The sequence below is a fragment of the Leucopleurus acutus genome (genome assembly GCF_964270905.1).
Source record: "Leucopleurus acutus genome assembly, chromosome: 1".
NCBI lineage: Eukaryota > Metazoa > Chordata > Mammalia > Artiodactyla > Delphinidae > Leucopleurus > Leucopleurus acutus.
The window spans coordinates 186,182,863-186,205,367 of record NC_139142.1 but is presented as its reverse complement, the minus strand read 5'-3'; the positions used below and the strand labels follow the sequence as shown (position 1 = coordinate 186,205,367).

At 41.9% G+C, this 22,505-nt stretch overlaps 1 protein-coding gene across 14 annotated transcripts in view; it reads right to left on the bottom strand.

The window, feature by feature from the left end:
* Nucleotides 1–22,505, bottom strand: part of PARD3 (par-3 family cell polarity regulator) — a 634,176-nt gene that overhangs the window by 204,864 nt on the left and 406,807 nt on the right. For 10 of the 14 annotated variants that reach the window (XM_082847455.1, XM_082847464.1, XM_082847462.1 and 7 more), the window contains 2 exons: nt 21,528–21,755; nt 6,586–6,817 (listed from right to left, as the gene is read on the bottom strand). In XM_082847455.1, coding sequence (XP_082703581.1) covers nt 6,586–6,817; nt 21,528–21,755 — 460 coding nt within the window. Of the gene's footprint in view, nt 1–1,931; nt 2,026–4,298; nt 4,957–6,585; nt 6,818–21,527; nt 21,756–22,505 lie in introns of those variants that run through there. The other 4 variants (XM_082847459.1, XM_082847460.1, XM_082847458.1 and 1 more) reach the window with 3 other exon arrangements.

Sequence of the window (22,505 nt, the reverse complement as noted above, 5' to 3'; positions counted from 1 at the left end):
ACATTCAGCAAGAATATTTCCAATCTATGCTGTGGTAGATGTCATTAGCCAAGCCTGTCTTCTAGTGCAGTTTTCAACAGTGTGTGGTATTTATTTACACTGCTAGTAGGAGTGAACAGTCACTAGCCTTCAATTTTCACATCAACTGCAGAAAAGAGATGCCATCTTCTACAGAGTCTGGTATTGAAATTGACTTAGCATCTCAGAACTGTCAAAAATTTCTTTTACGTAAAGGCTTGCTTTACAGAGACTATAAAGTAGGTGTCATCCTTGACACTTGCATTCTGTATTCAGGCCGCGGGTCTCTGGAAAAGCAGTGTTAAAGAACATCAGAAAAGGTCTTAGAAAGGCCCGGCTGTCACGCTGGGCGCCCCTCGGCTCCCTCTGCAGTCAGTTTCCACGCCGGAGATGTCAGAGGCTCTCTGCTTCAGCTAGAAGAGTCCTCGCCAAGGATGCCATCAGCCGCCCCAGGGCTCATCTTTGCTAAGAGGTCAGTCTGGCACTTACTTGCCTCTGTTCAAAACGGGAACCTGTTTCCTTTCAAATTAAAAGAAGCATATACTAAGTAACGGATTTACAGACTCAGAACTTATTCCAAGGAAACCTCCCAGTAGGTGTACTTATATAAAGGACCGGTTCTCTGTCCAGGTGACAAACAAGGAAATAATAATACGCAAAACCGTTCTCTTCCAGCTCCTTCTTTCCCGTGACAAAGTACTGCTCTTGTGTTTCATTAAGCGGGCCTAATTTTTCTCCACATTTATTTTAACTGCGTCCCCTGAATCACCAGCAGGCTGCACTGGATGTCATTCAATTCTGCCAACAAGAAACCGGTCACATTAATCCACAGGGCAGTTGGGCCCGAGGCAAAAACCCACACGTCCTGCTATTTCTGATGTGAGCAAATTGACACTGTTCTGTGTGCTTCCTTCTGGCAGCACCAGAGGGTTCGCTCAGCCGGGGAGGGGGCGAGGATCGGGCTGCCAACTGCTACCAGGTCAGAGCGGAGGTGAATTCTTCTCACAGGCTCCCATCCCAGTACCGTACGTCATACCACTTATGACATGGCTTTCCTCTTCATCATCACATTTCTCTTTGAGAGGGATGCAATTCTACCATTCTCAGGAGATAGAGCTAACTCTACAGTTTCTCTGAAATCCCAGGGGGCCATGAAGCATGAGGGGTTTGTGGATGAAGGCTTTGCTCTAAAGGAAGGACGGTCTGAGATCCACCTGCACGAGCTTTCACACCTGTGATGACAACACCTGGCAGCTCTTGCCAGGAACGTTTTTATAAAAGAGGGTGCACTCTCACTCCCTGGGGTCCCAGCAACCTCAGATTCATTATTTGCCAACGTCTCTCTACTTCTTCACCCTGGAAGAACTTGCTGGTTCAGCCATCCCTGAGCAAAGATATCTATTTTCTCAGCCCCCCACCCCATTTTTTTGTCTAAACTGTGTAACCCATCAAGGGAAGAACCTTTGCCAAAAAGTCCTTTTCACACTGGCCCATTGGTCCATGGATGGATGGGTGACTATCCCAACCCACACACCTCATCGCCCGCAGACTGTTCCCCTCCTGCCTGTGTCCCCAGCTGCCATGTCGCACAACAAAACCAACCCGGTACATTGCGCACTCTCAAAGCACCCATCCTCACGCCCGATGGGTGTGGGCGGGTGAGTTCTGAATACACCAGCCGTGAGAACTCTGGTTTTCCACTATGAAAACGGGCCGAGAAAAGAGAGGAAAAAACACTTCTCTGCCTTGTCAAGCAGTAAACCCCCAAGCTTGACATCAAGAAAAGAAAGTCCCAAAGCGATTATCGTGGGTGTTACGAAACCATCAAAACTGCTGATGTCGTAAACAAAGTCTGTCAACAGCCACTAAGAATTCATTGAAAGTAAATTTATTGTTTGTTTCAAAAAAAAAACAAAAACAAAAAACAGAGCTGTGCAATATGTGCTTCTCAAGACATTTGGACTCTCGTGTGTTGCTCATCTCTTCTCGGGCTTCAGTTTGGCCAGGCTAAACGAGAAACACGGTACAGACACACGGTTAGTGAGCACAGGTAAGGGAGGCAACCGAGACGCGTGTTTGTTATTCTCTCAAAAGCCTACAAGGTGCGAGCCAGACTACGACATCGAGTTTTAAAATCTGATCGTGTTCGCTTGCGTTCTGAAGACGATTATATTCTAAAAAGGGACAGAGCCGTATATCTGACTTCAACCAAACAAGCTTTCAAACTAAATTATCCTTTTCCTCGTACAGAACTGAATAAAACCATGCTGTAGGGACCCAGGGAATCATTTTCAATGTAACTGGAGGATTCAGTTTTAATGGTAACAGTGCAACATGGCTTTTGCTTTAGTGGTCCAGGGGGCGGCAGGCCCCCTCGGCCATCATGTGTCACAGCACCACACAAAGCACCTGAGGCGTGAGTGGGGTCACGTCCAGGAACCTCCCGTTTCAGAGGGCAGGCAATTCCATGACATTCAAAAGAAAACGATTCTAATTTTTCAGGCAAAGTAGCATCGAATTACACTTATTCAAGGGCTGATAAAAGGGGAATACATAATTTTAAATGCTTACTGTCTGAGAATATTGTCCTAAATAAGGGAGTTTATTATCTTATTGATTATTTCATTTTGGAGATGGAAACTCACACACAAACACGCTGCTTAACGATGCTATTGCCTTCCTTTAAAAACGGATGCATTTCAAACATTAAACAACAGGTCTCTCTCCTTCTACGGCACGGACTCAGTTCCCTCTTTGGTGACAATTTCATACAATTGCAGAATTCTCAGAAATATTTTATAGTATTAAATTTGAATAGCCATGCATCCGAGAATCAGACATACACAAAGGCTCCACATTTCAGACCCTCACGCTGCCCTGCACTTTTCACACAGAACGATCACATCAACAAAGTCAAGTTTACCTTTTTAGTAGAGAAACTCAGCCTTCTCAGATCCAAAGCCATTTTAAATCAAGGCAATGGGAGCGCCTTAGGGGCAAAAGAAGATGTAGTACGTACAAGGAGAAATTCATACAAACACGGGACACTTTACACTTGTCATTTGATTCCTTGTAGATTTAAATTTGTGATTTAAAAACTTGCATTAAGGCAGCTTTTGCACTTCGTATACTCCATAATTTATAAACAGAGGAGTGACTCATGTGACTCCCAACATTCTTTCCTAGAGCTGTTTATCAATAATTAAACTGTTTTTGTGACTACCATTCAATGCACGAAGTAGAAAACCATGTCGTCTGTATAGAACAACGAATAAAAATACCGACTCAAGGTGCCGTGGTTTCCTCTGGTACAGTTTTTGAGATATGGTACATCTATGTGGCCCTCATCAAATGTAAACAAAATCACAGACAACTTACAGGCGTGGGAATAGAGTGTGTGTGTTTTGGGGTCAAGGGGAGAGAGACGGTGGGCAGCAGAGCCTGTGAGCCTGTTTTTTGAAGGATACCATATTATTATTCCCTCAAAAGACTAAAGGGGAAAAGCTCACATGCCTCAAAAGCTAGACTCCCAACATCTAATGCCCCTTACCCTTACCTTCTTCTTTCTGTTATAACTGAACCAGAAAACAGAAACAAATCATAGCAACACCCCCCAACACACACATACACACACACACACACACACACCCCTGCTTTGTACTTCGGGCCTACGTTGGGCAGCTATACTTCAATCTTCTTACAAAGTGCTCTAAGAAATTATATGCACATACCCGTTTTGATTAAGGTATTTTAAAGCAACACTGCTAAGGGAATCACATCCTATTCTCCTCCAAAGAACAAAGAGGAAGGAAGAGACTAATTTTTAAATCTTACCATATTCCCCTCTGTTAATTTAAAAAAAAAAAAAAAGGGAACATAAAAGAATCAACCTGCAAGTCTATTAGTCTCAAATAATTAGATCCAGTAGGTATGGAAGGTGGTAAAAAAGGTTTTGAAAAGTCTAACAATGCTTTAAGAGTCTTCTCAAATACTAAGGACATTTCATAATGCTGTGAAGGAGTTAGAGGCAATAGACAACCAAACAAAAAGCTTCTGTTAGTCTAATGAAGGATTCTCGACTTCTTTTCAAGGAGGAATACTCGCAAGCTTCAACCATTTCCCGAAGGGAAACCAGAGAGAAGATGGCCACATTCAAGGCAACTAGACAAGATACTGCAACCTGTTAGGATATCTCTGCATTCTCCATGTGGTGGTATGTGGCTCTCCTGGAAGAAAAAGCCCTGTTTTGTGGAATTCATACACTTCCTGGGGTGTAAGTACCCCCAACACGGCTGATTTTAAGCTGCCAGCGTGTGGTATCAGCACCGTGCCAATACAGTGAGCGTAAATAACCTCAAAAGCAGAGATCATAATGAAATGTAATGAAATAATTAGGAAGTGATGAGTTTTTAATTACCTTTGATTTTTATAGAACTTATCCAATTTTTAACAATGGCTGTGTTTAACAATCAACTGGCAAAATTTCTAAAAACTGAACAATTGACCCTCACAAGCCAACACGGGCTGACTCCAGCAAATTGGTCCCAGAAACGTGTGGACACCCATGATTTTCTCAGTAGCCATTCCTAAACACTGGGGACTGCGAGCTCAGTTTTTAGAAAATACCTTCAGCCCCTGCACTTAAACACAGAAGTTGATTTTTAAGAATACTCAGGCCTTTGAAGTTACAAATGGGTCAACTTCTTTATCACAAAGCTGGCTTTCACTGCGTGTTAGAGGTATAATCTGTAGAATTTGATCTAGAGAAAACATCGTACAGTGTTTTACAGAACTTTTAGTAAAATCGGGGCTGGGTTGGGTTGCATTCAGGGTCCCTTTGAAACAATATATATTTCCCCATGGTCCCCACACTCACCACTCCTCTGGCCCCAAAAAGAAAACTCTAACATAAAGCCTCTCTTACTCTGGAGTCCCAAGCTACAGAAAAAATAATGTATAATTAAAATAATGTATAATTTCTAAAATAATTATAAGCAACCTAGAAGTTTGCTTACTTTTTTATTCAATAAGAACAGACCACTGAACCCATCAGATAAATGTTGGCCGATGAAGGAAACCTACAAGCCATTAGCCTTCAGGAAGACTTCACTGGCGGGGGAGCGGGGGGCACCTGGAAGTGAGACTGGGCTCCAGGCGGGATGTGTATATCCTAGGGGAGGTTTCCTCTTACTTCATATTCTCTGATTTAAAGAAAACAGGGGTGCAAATTCCCTCAATGTTAATTGATAGACAACAGCTTTATTTCTGTGCATTATGTAGGTGCCTGATTACCAGCTGTCAGTTTGCATATATAGAGTGAGAAGCCCTCTGCCTAACACAGAAACTGAAATAAAGTGGCAGTTAGCTCAATTCCATCCGTAAGTGTTCCTGGACACGGAATATAATGATGAAAGATGATCTGACTGCAAATGCATTCAGGAGGAGCGGTATATAAACAAGAAAAACTCTGGTGTGAAAGGATGCAAATCCCAGTGTTCTGAAGCACTGAATATGGAAATGCAACCGTATTTAAGTTAAAGCTGATACTGCCAATGGGCCGGGCTGTGTGTGATCTGTGTCTGTAGTTTACTTATTCCATGCACTTGACTTAGCCAGACATCCACAGGACACATCTGGTATGTATGTAGCCTGCAGGCTGGGCCTGAGTCCTCGCTTCACGGCCTTGACTTATCTATAACTCCCTGAGTTATTGAGGTCAACCTCAGGACCATAAATCAGGAAATTCTATGAAAATAAAAACTCCTGTTCACATTTTGCAATTAATAAAAAGCTAAAAGGAAGGGATTCATAATGCAGGATAACTACTTTTTGAAGAGTCAAGGGGCTATGCCATCTGTTTTCAATTTTAAACCATCATCTTGATATGTTTAGGGGTTTAATTTATGGAACAATCAAGCAATCTTTATATTTAACATTAAATACCTGAATATTATAAATCACCTCCAATGAACGTTTATGGGAGAGTTTCAGAGCAACTTCTGAACGACTTGTCACTTTTATTGTGCAGCCACGATTTGTAAAAAAATGATATGCTAAGTAATCCTAGAGTATAATTTAGGGGCACAAAAACAACTGTCAGGAAACAGCCAGAGACTGCATTTAATGAAATCTTTACCGACTGAAGTAATAAGTATTACATTAATCAACACAGCTTAATTGAAGCTCTATTTGTAACATTTTTTTTTATTAGACTTGTTATTAATGAACCTTTATATGCTACCACTAACTTGGGCTCGATGTTCAACTTCAACAATGAACAATTGTTCACACGCACAAAAGAACAAACACGGCTGTGAGGGCCCTTTGTCTCTGGCCCTCCTTCCTCTCCACAGTTATTTACATGGTTGGCAAGATAGCATCTTTCAGGCTCTTTAAAAGGGTCTGAGATAGTTCAAGTGCAATCCTTAAGAAAGTAAAAACACAGCAGCGAAGCCTGGGAACTAGAGAAGAATCTCCACTGACCTCAAAGACAAGGTCGTCAAAGCTGTGCTTGCACTGGGCTGGCACTCACACGGGGGCCGGCTGGCCCTGGCTGGCAGCACCTACCTGAACATGTCTCCCAGGCCCCTCAGCTTCCCCTTCTTGGCTTTCATCTTCTCCTTCTCCTTGTCTCTGTCCTTCTTCTTCTCTTTCCCCATTTTCTCCTTCCTCCGATCGGTCTTCTCGCCTCTCTCTTGGTTTCCATTCATCTGTCTCTCCAGAGAGTGGGAAGGCTGGTCGCTGGCTGTGGAGACAGACTCTCTCCCTGATCTTGAACTTTCTTCCGTGTCTTCTTCCACTTGGAAGGAAACAAACACACAGAAAAGATAAGGAACACAGGGAACCAAAGGGACAAAAATAAGGAGGCTGAAGTCGTGTGAGGGTTTTCTTTCCCACATTTCCAACTAGGCCTGCCAGGATGTTTACTTCTGAGTAGAATTAGAATGAACGCATGAATGAGAATGAACGCGTGGTGTGGATGATTACTATGCACGTGTGTACTCCTGCGTGAAGATGATGGGCCAACGGTAAGAGAGTAACGGTAATAGTAACAGTAACCGTAATCTGCTCCTGGGCCGGATGGATTCTCTCGCGTTGACATAGAGCCTGTACTGCTGGGGGGGATAAGCAAGCCCTCATCACACAGCCAAGCCCAAGGGTCCTGTGCACCACACTGGCGAAAAGAAGACGAGCAGCCCCTCGCCAAGAGCTTCCTTTCCTTGGGTGAGGATGGTGTAGCTCCGCCCCAGCCGCTGACGACTTTGTTCGATTGCACCACTCCCTCGTAAGCACACCAGTGTCAGCACAGGACTCCTTTCCTCAGCCTCCCAAATACGTATGACCCTTTGATTTCTGCGTAGAGGACACTGGATCTTCACAGCCTAACTTTTCCTTATATTGTCATTCAAAGGCCAACGTCATAAGCCAACGCTCCTGAATGTTCTAATCCAAAATAATTTTGCATGGCGGTCGACACAATGGCAGGTGAACAGAGGTGGATGGAGACACGAAGGCATAAATCCACAGCCTCACACTCCTTTGAACTTTGCAGATAAAAGCTCTGCTTAGTGATAACGACGTTCCATCCTTTGAAGCAACACTTCGTAAGCATGTGGTCCAAGGGCATACCCCCAACTTTTTGCATTTGAAAGAATGACAAGTAACTAGAGTAGGTTTCTACCTACAAAAGAACTTTAGGAATTTCTATATTAAGAAGCAATAGATGCACACATCAACAGCCATTCTCATAAACCTTTTTCCAGATTAGCTGCCTCAGCTGTTCTTACAAATATATCGATGATAAGAATTATTGGGGTTCCAGATTACCCCTTGAAATCTGAGGTCATTTTCCCCCTGCATCAACAAATAAAGTCTGAATCAGTGTTTTTCCGCTTCTTCTAACAGAGAAATATATAAGACAGTTAGAAATCTTTCACAAAGAACTGACCTCTAGATCAAATTAATATATCTTCAAATGAAATTCAGTCTTGCCTCTCCACCAGCACTTGAGTTAGCAACACACAAAATCAAGAGTATAAGAAGACCAGTTAAAACAATACAAGTATCAATTTATTTACAAAACAGAAACAGACTCACAGACTTGGAAAACAAACTTATGGTTACCAAGGGGGAAAGGCAGGGGGAGGGATAAATCAGGCATTTGGGATTAACATACACATACTACTATATATAAAACAGATAATCAGGGCTTCCCTGGTGGCGCAGTGGTTAAGAATTTGCCTGCCAATGCAAGGGACACAGGTTCGAGCCCTGGCCCGGGAAGATCCCACATGCGTGGAGCAATGAAGCCTGTGCACCACAACTACTGAGCCTGCGCTCTAGAGCCCACGTGCCACAACTACTGAAGCCCACGCGCCTAGAGCCCGTGCTCTACAACAAGAGAAGCCAGCGCAATGAGAAGCTCGCACACCGCAACCAAGAGTAGCCCCCGTTTGCCGCAACTAGAGAAAGCCCGCACACAGCAACGAAGACCCAACACAGCCAAAAATAAATAAATAAATAAATTTATAAAATAAAATAAAATAAAAATAAAAGATAATCAACAGGGAACAAGGAACTCTGCTCAATACTCTGTAATAGCCTATATGGGAAAAGAATCTAAAAAAGAATGGATATAATGTATATGTATAACTGAATCAACTTGCCATACACCTGAAACTAACACAACATTGTACATCAACTATACTCTAATGTAAAATAAAAATTAAATTAAAAAACAATCTTAGTATCTTTGTTCTGCTATTAAACCCTCACAGATCATAGAAGATGCTATCAAACGATGGCACAACCATAACCAAGTAATTCAGTTTTTTACAACGTGCCAATTATTTAACATAATAACAGAAAAAGTGTAGAATTCTTTTGTTTTCACATTTGATTAAAAATACAAGCCAACATATTTCCCATCCCAGCAGGTCATGCCCTGGGTACAGCCAAAGAGTAAAAATACCACTGTGTCTAAATCCGGAAGGTACTCTGGAGGTCATTTAGACCAACCTCTTCCATTTCTTGCTGAGGAAACAGAGAGATTTGGGGCCAGCACACCGCCAGCGTGGGGCTCGCTCTACTATTTTCTTCTGGTACAATTGTACCTCAGCCAGACCTTCATGCATTTCTTTGATCAACTCTGTGATTGCTCAATTCCACGCTTCATACAGCATGGATGTTGGTCATCTATCATCCAGTCACTCCACGGTCTGCCCAGAAGATCATTCCAGCAGCCAGCACTGCATCTCAAGAAACCCACTGTCAATCCTGCAGTCATTCAGCTCCGTGACTTGTAGCTGCTACTGAGGAAATCACTCCAGAAGCTCAATCAAATGTGCACAGGGACTCGAGGACTGGCTCCCAAGCACAGAGGTGAGCAGAAAGGCTGGCCTCCCTCTGCACTGGGGTATCTAACTGGAAGCCACTCTCCTCTTGCAAGAGACAAGGCAGCTTTTTAAAAAGTTGCTTCTTTTTCTCTCTCTGTCAGTTCATATGGAAAAGGAATTGTGCGGGTGTGTTAGAGAAAGCCAGTTACAGCTTTCAGATGGGCGTTGCTAGTGAAAATCCATAGCCTTACAAATAAATGCTGAGTTAAGGCTGTCATTTTTGTGTGGTGCACAGAGAGCAGGGAAAGACTCCTGGCCCGGGGGGCTTGCTGTGTAGCCTTTTCAAGGGGCGTTCCCCAAGAAAATGTAAATATAGCTTATGCAGGGTTGGAGCATCTTGTCTGAAAACACCCTTGAACTTGGCTGTGCTCTAACTGATGGTAAACCATGGCTTCCACATTATGGGAAATGGGTGTGGCCTCAACTTTGAGGTAATGGACCAAATCAGGATAAAACAGTTCTCAAAAGTTTCCGGGAACTACAGAACCTAGGTGTGTCTATCGGTACGCTCAAGTTAGATAAACGGACGCTGGTGATTATTCTAAAAGTCTCGCAGACAAAACTCCTTTTACCTATCCGTCCATGGTGCTTTGTACAAACTTTTATTATTGCACTTCTCATATGATACGATCACAGGTCCGTTCCCCATTCCCTAAACTTCTAAAATGAGGACTGCTGAGCAGACGGCGGCTGCCCGTAAATGGCTGTTTTAACTGGAAGACTACTGGTGAGCCTGACTCGTGACTTTATCCCAACCAGACAAACTTTTAACCAACCTCTGCACATCACCATCCTCTAGCTGCAGAACAATGTCTACGCTCCTCTAATGAAGCCTGACAACACATGCCACACCCCGGTAACAGTAACCCCAGGCAGGCCACTGTGCTTGGTTAAGCTCTCGTCAGTTTCTGGTAGAGTTTTACGCTATTATTGTTTGGGCTCTACGTATTATCCAGTGGCCTGCCTGGCCCCCTACAATGTCTGGGACTATAAACAACAAAAAAAACGAGCTCAATACACGTAAAAGACTTCGTCTTCCACAGGGACCATTGTCATAAATCATGAATGGAAAGATCAGTAGCGATTCTGCTAGTTTTCTGCCTAATAGTTTTGGGAGAGGCACACGGGACATATGTCTGCTCTTGGCTCCGTCACAGGATAAAGGCAGCGCGTTCACAACGAACTATATGCTGAAGTCACATTTGTTGCCAATTCCTTTCATATTCACAATCATTTCCTGGTGTATGTAAAACAACTTATTTTCTAAACTGGGTGAAACAGAGAAAATTAGTATTAAGTCATTTATTAACTTCAGGTTTCGTAACCTCATTGTATAAAAATCAAAACTCCCCGCTCTGTTTCCTGCCCCGAGCAAGTGGACTGTTTTACAATCGTACTCGCACATTTGAGAGTTCTCTATGCTTATTCTGAACATTCTGATTTAGATAATCCACTATCACAGAAACTCTTCTGGGGGTGTACTCATGTAACTAACCCCTTTGAATGCCAACTAATTAAAAATATTTAGCAACATGTGCCTTCATATGCATAAACATAAGATGTTCTTTTAGAGTATTACATTGTGTACGCTTCAAACGCTAAAATTATTTGATAGAGAAAAATAAGAATCTCACTTTACCCCATCCCTAGGCAGAATTACTGTGGTTTTTAAAAGCTTAAGTAAATTGGTGACACGTGCTTAATTTTTTTAAAAAAATGTATGTATTCAAGGTCACTGATGGTCAGATTTTGTTTTCAGTTTTAAAACCAGTCTTTGTACATTTGATACTACCTTTATAATAAGGTACATAAAATATTTTTATTCTCTTAAACTACAAAAGATATTCAGATAAACAATTTTTCAAGTAAGAAAAGTACTGGTAATATATCATCCGTAAATGGCTTGATTGATGGCGTTCATAAATAAATTACAATGCACGGACTAATCATAAACCTACATTTAGGTAATTGACTATTTTAAATGCTATATAAATTTTACATTTTTTCTCCTTAATTTTGCTCTTTGCAGATTGTTTGCTTTCCTTCTGCAGATAGTCTGCACAAAGAAAGATGATTACCTCCTTCCAAACAAATGGAAATTTCTATTTTTGACTAACATTTCTGCTCTGTGCACTTCATTATCAGCTACTTTCCCGTGTGATTACCTATAAAAACAGATACTTTCAAGTTTCTCTTTTTAAAGAAGGTATAACGTGAAGCTGCTTATTTTTCTTTCAGGCAGCACATTCTATAATTAAGACATACCTAATTACCATGTTTTCAACAGATGCAAATACAGCTCAATTAAAATTCTAGTCCGTGCGACAAATTCAGCTACTCAGTTCTGCAAGATATCACGTTAGGACTGGGTCACCGAGAAGTCTGGAAAAGACTGAGCACATACGTGGTAACGATTATGGAGAAAATGACCTTAGGTGTCAACTGAACCTCAAAGTTCTGTAGCTTCTGCCATAAATAAACACTTTGATCTCGTCATCACACACATTTCATTGTCAACAGTTGACTCTAAGCCACAGGGTCTTTTTTTTTCCATTGAGAAGCAATACTACTGTTGGGACTGTAATGATCTCCATTGCTTGCTTATCCCAAATCCACTTCTCCGTTTCTTCTTCCTAATGAACTCTGATTGTGTTCAGGAATGCAACCCAGCTTCAAGGGGTGAATTCATTACTAAATTTATACCAACCTATGGGCCCCTGCCCCTGTTGATTTATTAGTCCAGTGTTATTAGTCCAAGAATGGCCCCATCACCCCGAATGGACATATTCCATGCGTGGGGAGATGGCTCACTCCCTTCAGTTGGACGTGATCAGGAAAGCACGAGGCCTCTGAGCCCTGCGGTTACCCTCAGGTTAAGCTGACTTGTGGACAGTGTGGAAGAAGGGTCAGAAGGATGGCGGGGCTTTGATAACACCGTTAGGCTGTGGAATCAATAATCCTGGAAGCTACCCAACTCTAGAACCAGTTATGTAGGACAATGTATTTCCTCATGGTTTGAGCTGGTCTGAGCTGGGTTTTCTACTAAATGCAGCGGAAAGCATCCTAATAGGTACATTATATAAATCAAACTTTAGAGCAGCTGTGGAATAACCACAGTACTATTTATCACAAGTGTAAGATTTAGCGGTTAATGTCACTCTAGGCAGCTTTGACAATTTTACTAGAATTATTTATTCAGACTTGTTACTAGTGTTAAATGAATTGGTACAAACAACCAGAGAAACACAAAACAGAGAAATACAAAATGAAAACGACAGCATTACTTCTTATTTGCCAGTGAGCAGGTACTCTTCTCCGAGGGCATAGCTCAAAGAAGTGTTATTAAATATTTGTTGAGTGGACTGAACAAAGAGCCCATCATATGAAAACCATCCTTTACTGTTCCCTGTTTAGAAAGAACTACTCTAGGAATTAGAAAGATCTAATAATAGAAGCACATATTCTTGAGTAATTTCCAATTTACTTTGGAAGACCAAGGATTAAACGTAATAACTGGACACAGGATTACGCAGTGTTCAGAATCTATCTGCTTAAAATTTAAAATGAGTGAGTTAAAAAGTGAGACATCAGTAATTGGAAAATTTCACTAGACTTAGCAAATCCACTGACCACTACCAACTTCTATTGACTAATGTTAGGTAAGATACAATGTACTAAAAATAAATGAGGACTGAACTCCCAGGCACTGCAAATCCTGCACAGGATTTGAGAACATTTTATTATAAATAAAATAAATAGATACACATATATATTTTTATATATGTAAACACATATTATTTTTGTTTCTTAGTTTAGTTGAATATTTGACTTTGGAGAAGGAAGAAAAGATGTAAGAAATGAACAGCTAGTGACACAGATGGTACTGAGTAATAGGATCTGATTTCCTGGACCCTGACTTTTAACATTAGAATGATGAGCTTTTGGCAATGGAAAAACTTAGCTTTTTCAGAACATTTAAAAAAAAAACACATACACACACAAAGCTGGCAAGAAGAATGAAGAAGCTTTTATACTAAAATGTGGTGTGGGAGTAACAACTGATATTATGAAGAACAGAGAACGTGATGGTGAAAGGAGAAAAAGCCATGAAGGAAGTGGGTGACGGAGAACGTGATGGTGAAAGGAGAAAAAGCCATGAAGGAAGTGGGTGACATTTATCAGCAGGCTTAGAGAAGGGTTTTCAGCAACTGGAGGAACGTTCAAATAGATGATTCCTAAAACCCACTCTTCTAAAAGTAGATTTATTTCATTAAAAAAAAAAAAAAGCCAACCTCTTAGTTTACATTGGGGTAAGGAGTTGAGAGACAAAAACAATAAAACCACACTTCCAAAGAGTTTAAGACTTATTATCAAAAACCATTCTTTACTTCTACTTCACAGTCTAAAGTTTTCTTTAATGCATCCCTCCAAACAAACAGGTAAAATGTTCCGGAAGATCTTGGTAGAATGCCACCTCCACTATCCCCCCTGCCCAGGAGAATGCTGCAGAACAAATACAATGAGGATCACACCCTCCATTTTCCGAACGCTTGCAAATTTGCTTTCAGTGTATAATTGATTTTCGCATACAAATGATGGTCCACAATAGACACTGTTTCCTGTGCACAGGGGACAATGTATAAAGAAGCTGAACGCTTTCCTTTCAACAGACCCAATGGACTGGCTACACAATGAAAATGGTAGCACTCATAACCCTGCTGTTGGAATTGCCACTAAGAATTCTATTTTTATCAAGGACTGAATTGGTGTCAAATGTATATTTTAACAATATACAAAAAAATTACGGTGTCAAGGAAAGAGTGTCCAGGCCACTGCTCTGACTCTTTTAAGTGAAAAAACAAAAACAAAAAAAAATAACAACATAAAAATGTGCAAATGTGATGAAACAGTGAATGGAGAGCAGTGCTCTGTTTTGCTATTTACTGAGAAATCAAAACAATTGTCCCCTAAAAGCCAGTGTTCTCAACTCCCATGCCCTACAATCCAAACTGCGAGATCCACAAAATTTCTTAATGTTAAAAAAATATTTTATATTAAAAAGTCTCAGATACATCTATATACAGATTTTTCTTGAGTTACGATGGGGTTACGGCCTGTTAAACCCAACATAAGCTGAAAATACCGTAAGTCAAAAATACACTGAATACATCTAACCTGCCGAACATCATAGCTTAGCTTCGCCTACCTTAAATGTGCTCAGAACACTGACATTAGCCTAGTCATCTAACACAGAGTCTAGGTTATAATAAAGTGTTGAATGTCTCATGTAATTTCGTGAATACAGTGCTGAAAGTGGACACCAGAACAGTTGTCAGCGTATCGGTTGTTTCCACTTGTGATCACGTGGCTGACTGGGAGCTGCGGCTGCTGCCAGTGCCCAGCATCTCCACAGAGGATCTGCATATCACCTGCCCAGGAAAAGATCCAAGTTCAAAGTTAGATGTACGGTTTCCACTGAATGCACATCACTTTCGAACCGTCGTAAAGTCCAAAAATCCTAAGCGGAACCATTGTAAATCGGGGAGCGTCCATACCCAGTTGGGGCTTTAGAAAATCAAAGGAAAACTAGATTGCTTGGGAACAAGTGTCTTGAAGAAGGAAGATGATAGTCCAATGTACACAAGAGGGTAGGGGACAGTCAGGGCAGTGAGAAGATAAGCCTCACAGACAGTGCATGGTCTGGGAGAGAATGCACACGGGAGCTTGAAGGACTGTGAAGACGGTGTGATCCCAGAGCTTACTCAGCCAATGTAGAGACAGTCGGACCAGTTAGGAGATCCTAATAGTAACTTCAGATATTAAAAAATGAGGATTGGGGCTAGATTGGACAGAAGGAGAAAAATTAGGAGATTTCATGGGGGAAAAAATAAGAAACCTCGGTAATGGAGTGATTACACAGTGAGATGATGATTCTAAGTTTCTGGGCCTGGAGGTACTAATGAGAAAAATCACGTCATCATCATCCATCTTTACATGTGAGATGCTAAGCATGTAAACGCAGTCTCTCCCTTTCCTCTGGCTTTGCCAAGCATCGTGACTCACCTGGAGTCTTGCATTATGATCATAGAACCAGTCTTGCCACCAACACTGCTACTTACCATCCCATCCCCAATAAGCCATCCCATACAGCCCTAACTAGCGTATTCCTTTACTTGAAATTCTTCAAATGCTCTTTAAGGTCCTTAGTATGAACAAAAATGATTTAAACGAGGCTGTCTGTGATCTGTTCTCTGACTACGTCTTAAACCTCACTCCTCACTATGCCCTCACCCGCAGTGCATACATGAACCTTAACAGGATGATGGCGGTCCAGAGGTGGTCCCGGCTCCCTATGTTTCCTACGCACCCACTGAAGACCACTCAAGCAATATTACTCACCTAAAACAATACCTCTTCCGGGAAGCCTTCTCCCACCCCACTCAACTTCCACATGGGCTGAGTGGGTCCCCCACGGTTTGGTGCCATGGTAACCTGTGCACTACAATGGCCCTTAACCATTAACCACACTGCTTCTCAAGTGTCAGTTTATCCACTGGGTTGAACCACCCACAGCCCCTCAGGAACTTAGAGCTTAAATATCAGATTTTAGGTACTACAACTCATTCATACTCTATAGTAGTTTCAGTGTAATGGCTTATCCCACTCAGAAATTTGTTTCATATTCTAGAAAACTCACAGGACTACAAATCAGAAGGCATGCATTCTATGATTTTGTCCCTAAGTACGATCTTGGTCATCTATTTACATACTTTTTCCTTATTAAAAAAATGCTTAAAATGAGGATTCTATAATTCAAACACTTCAGATGTGACTTTTCATCATACTTTTAGCTTAACTTACTTTTCACTTAGAAAAAGAAATGTAAGGAATAGACAGCTTCAGCTACTTCACATGCTTATAGCTCTACTGCATTCAGAAATTTCCTAAAATCAAAGCTCCTTTTCTTAAACTGCAAGTGATACTTAAGTATACAAATTGGCATAAGAGGATAAGACAGGTTATTCTTATTCCCAGCCCTTCAGAACAAATATTTTTTATAGATCAACACCCAATTATCCATTAAGATAGATTAATCAAATGGGAAATCTTTTACAAAGTACTTCGACTTTGAAACCCCTATACTGAATTCTTCCACTACAGATTAACAGTAATCTAACGGGGTGTCTTAAGATAACAACCTTATCTTAAGGTTGCATTTTTTTTGCTCAAAATGTAATGACAAAAGGTGGCTAGAAATGTGGAGGATGCTGAGAGTAGAAAGTCTGAGATATTCATGCAGTATCCTATTTGAAGCTAATAAAATAAACAAAAATTCTCCTGGAAGCTTTCAGATTAGCTGATTTACTAAACATAAATTCAGTTTCTTCAAATCTCACACTGCTAACCTAAGTTATGTATATTTTAGAGCAGTGCTTTTTTTCTGATCTGTTAAGAGTACTATAAGAAAGTAGGCAAGCTACTCAAAAGCAATCTGGCTCTATGTTTTCAAGGCACACAGTTCTCACATTTAAAATTGTAAACTGGATAGATCTTAACATTGAGAAGCACAATTAATAGGATAGTCTTCGGTTTTGTTGTGTTTCACCTCCTTGACCTGGACAAAAAGCTGTTACTGAATTGATAGTAAGGCTGACAATTTGGCAACTTTTAATAGAGAAAAAAAAATGGGACTCTGTATTTTCAAAAATAACACAAAGCAATGTTATATAGCATCCATGTTCTTGGTTCCAACAGAAACTGATTTATTATGGGGGATGTAGGAGCTCCTTGCTGGGAGCCAGGCGGGGAGTGTGATTTGCATAGAAGAGGGAGCAGATTGTAGATGCCCTGACCTGTCAAACACAGGTAGGACCTCGGAGATAATGGGTCCCAGAATACAAAGCTCCATCTTGATCCAGACAGACACACACAATGTGGAGAGGCCAGATGGATTAAATGAGAGACAAAAACACTGGCTTCTGCCATCTCCACAGGAAGCACGTAAGTGTTACAGAAGATGACAGATACCAGATACCACATGGATCCCGCACCAGTCTCCTGGCCCCCATTGTTGTGTGCATGCCACAATCTCGATGCTGCTGAGAAGAGGCAAGCCTGTTCCGAGCCATGAAAGAGAGTCACCCGGGAGGACCTCAACCCGACTGACAACAGCATTCAACCAGGCCTCTGCCTAAGCGCCTTTCCTGTAAAGTGGGAAAGGGCTGCACAGGACAGAAACAGGCAGCTGGGTGGTACAGGTAATGCCGCCCCCATGTTTCTAGGGTGCACGGACTGCATCCTCACACGACAGCCATCTAACAAAGACGGTCTGCCCAGACAGGGTCCTCTTACAGAGCACCGCTCAACAGTGACTCGGCATCTTTAATTTAACGGCGGCCGTAACTGAGTCCCCGGAGTCCCACCTCCGTAAAAGAAAGGCCCTTGTACAAGGCCCTTTCTTGTACGGAGTGTCCCACAGAGCACGAGGACGGCAGGGCCTAGACATGTGGCCGGGGACAGCTCCCATATGGCAAGGATGCTGGGCGAGGCCGCACAGGTGAGGGGGGCACAGGCAAGGATGCCCAAGGGAGAAGCACAAGCAGAGGATGAGGAGCATAAGCAGAAACGCAAATGCACACGGTGGAAGAGAGTGTGTGGATCACACCGTGAGAATCCACAGCCTGACTCGGAAAAGGATGGTGTTTAGGGAACTAGAGGAGGAGCTAGGCAAGCGGGGCTTCCTTTTCACACCTGTACCTAGTCATACGTAAAGGTGACAGTCTCATGACCACCAGCAGTAACACCAGCCTTGAGAGATTTTTTTTTTGAAAGAAAAACAAACAGTTTGCTGAGGCACTGGAGGTCTCAGACATGCAGGTCCAGCGTGGGACACAAGCAGGAGGAGTGAAATGTCACTGCTGCCCCGAGCCCCACAGCCTGAGGCTCGCTGTGTCTGGGTGTGTGTCTCTCACAAACAGTGGGGCTAGTCAAGCAGGAGTCCATTTACTGATGTCACAGTCAGTCACTGACTCCAACGCTTTGCAGAGCTCTGAGCCTGGTTACGCAGGAATAAGACACGGTGGTGTCTTTCTTCGTGGACTTTACAGACAATGAGAGAAGCAGGCAGGCAGGACGGAGGTCACTAAGTGAAGGGGGAAACAGAGTCATGGAAAGTTAAAACTGGAAAGGACCTCAGAAATGGAACCATCTAAACCGGAGCTTTTCAAACTTTTTCTGGAAAACTGCGAACTTCCTTTTTTTTTAAACTTAAAATTGACAAAGAACTACAATGTATGAAAAGTGATTTTAAAAACCCAGGACCAGGGCTTCCCCGGTGGCGCAGTGGTTGGGAGTCCGCCTGCCGATGCAGGGGACACGGGTTCGTGCCCCGGTCCGGGAAGATTCCACTTGCCGCGGAGCGGCTGGGCCCGTGAGCCATGGCCGCTGAGCCTGCGTGTCCGGAGCCTGTGCTCTGCAACGGGAGAGGCCACAACAGTGAGAGGCCGCAAAAACAAAACAAAACAAAACAAACCCAGGACTGGGAATTCCCTGGTGGTCCAGTGGTTAGGACTTGGCACTTTCACTGCAGGGGGCTCGGGTGTGATCCCTGGGTAAGATCCCACGAGCCGCACGGCACCCCCCTCAAAAAATATAAGTAAATCAATAAATAACACATGATTGTTGAGGCGACAGCGGGGTGCGGGGGGGCTGGTGACTTTGACAGAGCCCACCCACTCAGGTGCCCATGTGCTTCCCGACTCCCTGAGACCACTGAGGCTCCACTCTTCACTGGCCGCCGCCACACACAATCTGAGCATCAGTGACCTGGGCGTCCAAAGCTTCAGTTTTACAAGTGAGGGAATTAAAGCTCAAGGATGTTGAGCAACTTGACCCAAATCCCAAATGGGTGAGAAGAATGTGGATGGGATGTAAGTCATCTGGACCCCAGGCTCACGTCACCCTACTCACACAGTTTTGACAACCTGCACTGCAAACATTTGAAATGTAGAAGAGTTGTCTTTCTCTGGCCATATCCAAAGTTCACCAGACTGGTCTGGAAAAATACATCCTAAAGTCAGGACTTTGGGAAAACCCAGCACTTTGTGGTCGCAGGTGCACGTTGTCACAGTGTCTCTCTCAGCTCTCGTCCAGAACTTTCCCTGCCCTTCACAAATCGTAGTGTGTCTAGTTACTTGGTTTTGTCTTGATGATAGTTGAATACAAAAGTTTTCAAATAAAATACTTAAATCTGTCCTTTCCAATTAAAAAAGGAAACTAAGTTTATAGAGGGACAAATTTAGATGTTCACACCAGTGGAAAGCTCTGGAGGCCACAGAATTAAGAACATGCCTGGTACTGATAGCTATTCCATCCCCTGTTGCATATTTCAAATAAGCGATATATGTGAGAAAATTGCATTCATGAGGGAATTTAAATAACATTTTAACCAGAACAAGAAAACTCAGCAGCATAATCTGTGCTTACAAAAACAAATACGGAGGTGCCGAAGCACTGTCTCTCTTATTAAATATGCACCCAGGACAGAGGCAAGATCTCTAAGTGATACAGGGTCCCCACCCTAGAAAGGCGGCACAAGTAATACTGGTAAGGCTGGCAAGGAACCACTGATACTCCAGGAAAAACCCAAGAGGGTCGAAAGCTCATATGACTCAGGACCTTGGAGACCAGGACTGGCAGCAAAAACAGGAAATATGTTCTTCATCTGGGAGCAATGAGCTGCATATATTTGAAATCACTGGCTGCATGGAGTGAACAACTGCCCAGATTTAGACTGAGAAATCTGGGGGGAGAAAGCAGTGATCCTCTCCTAAGCTTTGCTTTGGGTGTTACATTATGGCAGAAATACTCATCTTCCGAAACACATTATATCTGATAGGCAAAGATTATATAATTTTGCTTTAAATCTCCTCAGAATGTGATTTTCATTTCAAACTCTCCTTCCCCAGCACAGTCTTCCTTAGGTACGTGTGATCAAAGTGGTTCACCCAAAAGTTAAATTGTAATTGTTTACAATCCACCTAAATGATCTCTGCTTTAACCTTGGGCAGTGGTGTCTCCAGCTTTTCTTCTCTTTTTTTTCCCCCCCTCTAGCTTTTCTTACAATGGTTAGATGGGTAGAGTCACTTTGAAGTTAGAAAACTAAAATGTGATTTAGTAGATACGAACAATGTAAGTTAATCAACAATTTTTTCTATTAGGACTCTAGTCCTTTCTCTTCTAAGTAAATACACTACTGAGTTTCTTCCTTATGTTTAAATTGAATGGCTATTTTTATACCATGAATATTTAACTACAGTGACAACTCCCTGAAGCATACGTTTGTACGTATTTATAAATGTTACTTTTTTCTCAATATACTATGGAAAACACATTGCTCATTCATGGTAACCTTTGACTTTCAATAATCTTGGTTTAAAATATTTGGCAATTTGGAAATACACATACACAAATATGTCTTGCTAGCTCAGTTCAAGGAAAGCAAGAGGAATTCATAAAAACAAAACAAAAATATGTTATCAAAATCACAGATGGCTACATGTACTCGTTTGAGATATATTAAAGACATACTATACAGCAGTGGTTTTCAAATATCTTGGTCTCAGGATACCTTTATACTCCTAAAATTTATTAAGGACTCAAAATTTTATGTGGGTTATGTCTATCAATATTTACTAAACTAAAACTGAGAAAGTTAAAAAATACAAATTACTTTATAAAAAATTATAGATTTCATGTTAACAGAAATTATGGTGTTTACCAAAAAAAACCACTGTATTTTCCAAAAACAATTATTGAGAACAATGGCAAATCTCTTTAATATCTAGCTGAAAAGATTCTTCTATCTTCTCTGCATTCAGTCTATTGCAATATCACATGACATGTTGCCTCTAGAAAACCCAACTGTACACTTGTGAGAGAATAAGAGTAAAAAAGGTAAATAACATCTTCTTATTATTATGAAAATAATTTAGATCTCCTAGATCCCTTTGAAGGGATGCCGGGAACCCCTAGGGTTCCCTGGAGCACACTTTAAGAACTGCTGCTCTATAGAGACGCCTGGCATGGCCACTCTTTCAGACATTGTAAACTCACATGTCTCCATGCCTTCATCGTCATCATCTGCCACGGGTTTATCATAGGACTTGTCAATGGCAGCTCTGAAGCTTTCATTGCATCCCCTTCCTCGGATTATCCGCGGCCGCGGGCGATGGAAAGGAATGTCCCCATTCAAAGTCACCTCAGCGACTGCTGTCTGCAGACTCTCTAAAGAGCTTGACTTCTTCAGACCCAAGGAAGGCCCCACATCTCTGCTGGGAGAACCTTGGAGGTTTGCAAAAACAAAATCTTAGTTAGAATGAGTGGAGAAAATTACATGTCTGAATATCTACAGACTGTGGAAAATATCAGGCACATAAATTATTTGCTCAACGTCAACTTCTGGAATGTGGGTGGCAAGATATAAAAAGTAAAGTAACAGTAACTAATTTTAACTTTTCCCAAATGTATATTAAAGTAGGTCTATTTCCTCTATTCTCATTAGGAAACACTCTGCGTTATTAGTTTCCATTTCTAGCTTAACAGATGAAATCTCTGTCAAATCATTTGCTCCAAGTTATGTCAATAATATAAAAGAGGCAGAATAACCCAGGAGCTCATTTGAAAAGCAGAATGATGAGAAGGCTAAGGGAAGCAACCAAGAGTAAGCTTCAAAATGTAGCTGAAATCATTGTTTGGCAGTTTAAAGTTATTTACAAGATGGAAGTGAAACTTTCACCTCAATGAGTTTCATCAAGCCTTTTCCTCATCATGGTGCAAGTTCGGACAACTCAGCGAGTAAGAAAAGCACAGGAGACCACGTGTCACCCATAGAAACAGGGCACCCTGGCACCAGGTAGAAACCTAATTCTGGAAAATGGTAGTTCTCTTGGAAAAGCAACACAAAATGTGAATAGAAACAAACTATATAAGGGAGAGAGAGAGAGAGAGAGAGAGAGAGAGAAGTAAGGGAGAGAGGACTCAAGAGCTGGATGTGAGTACTTAGATCTCCAGGCCTGCAAAGAGAAACAGGTG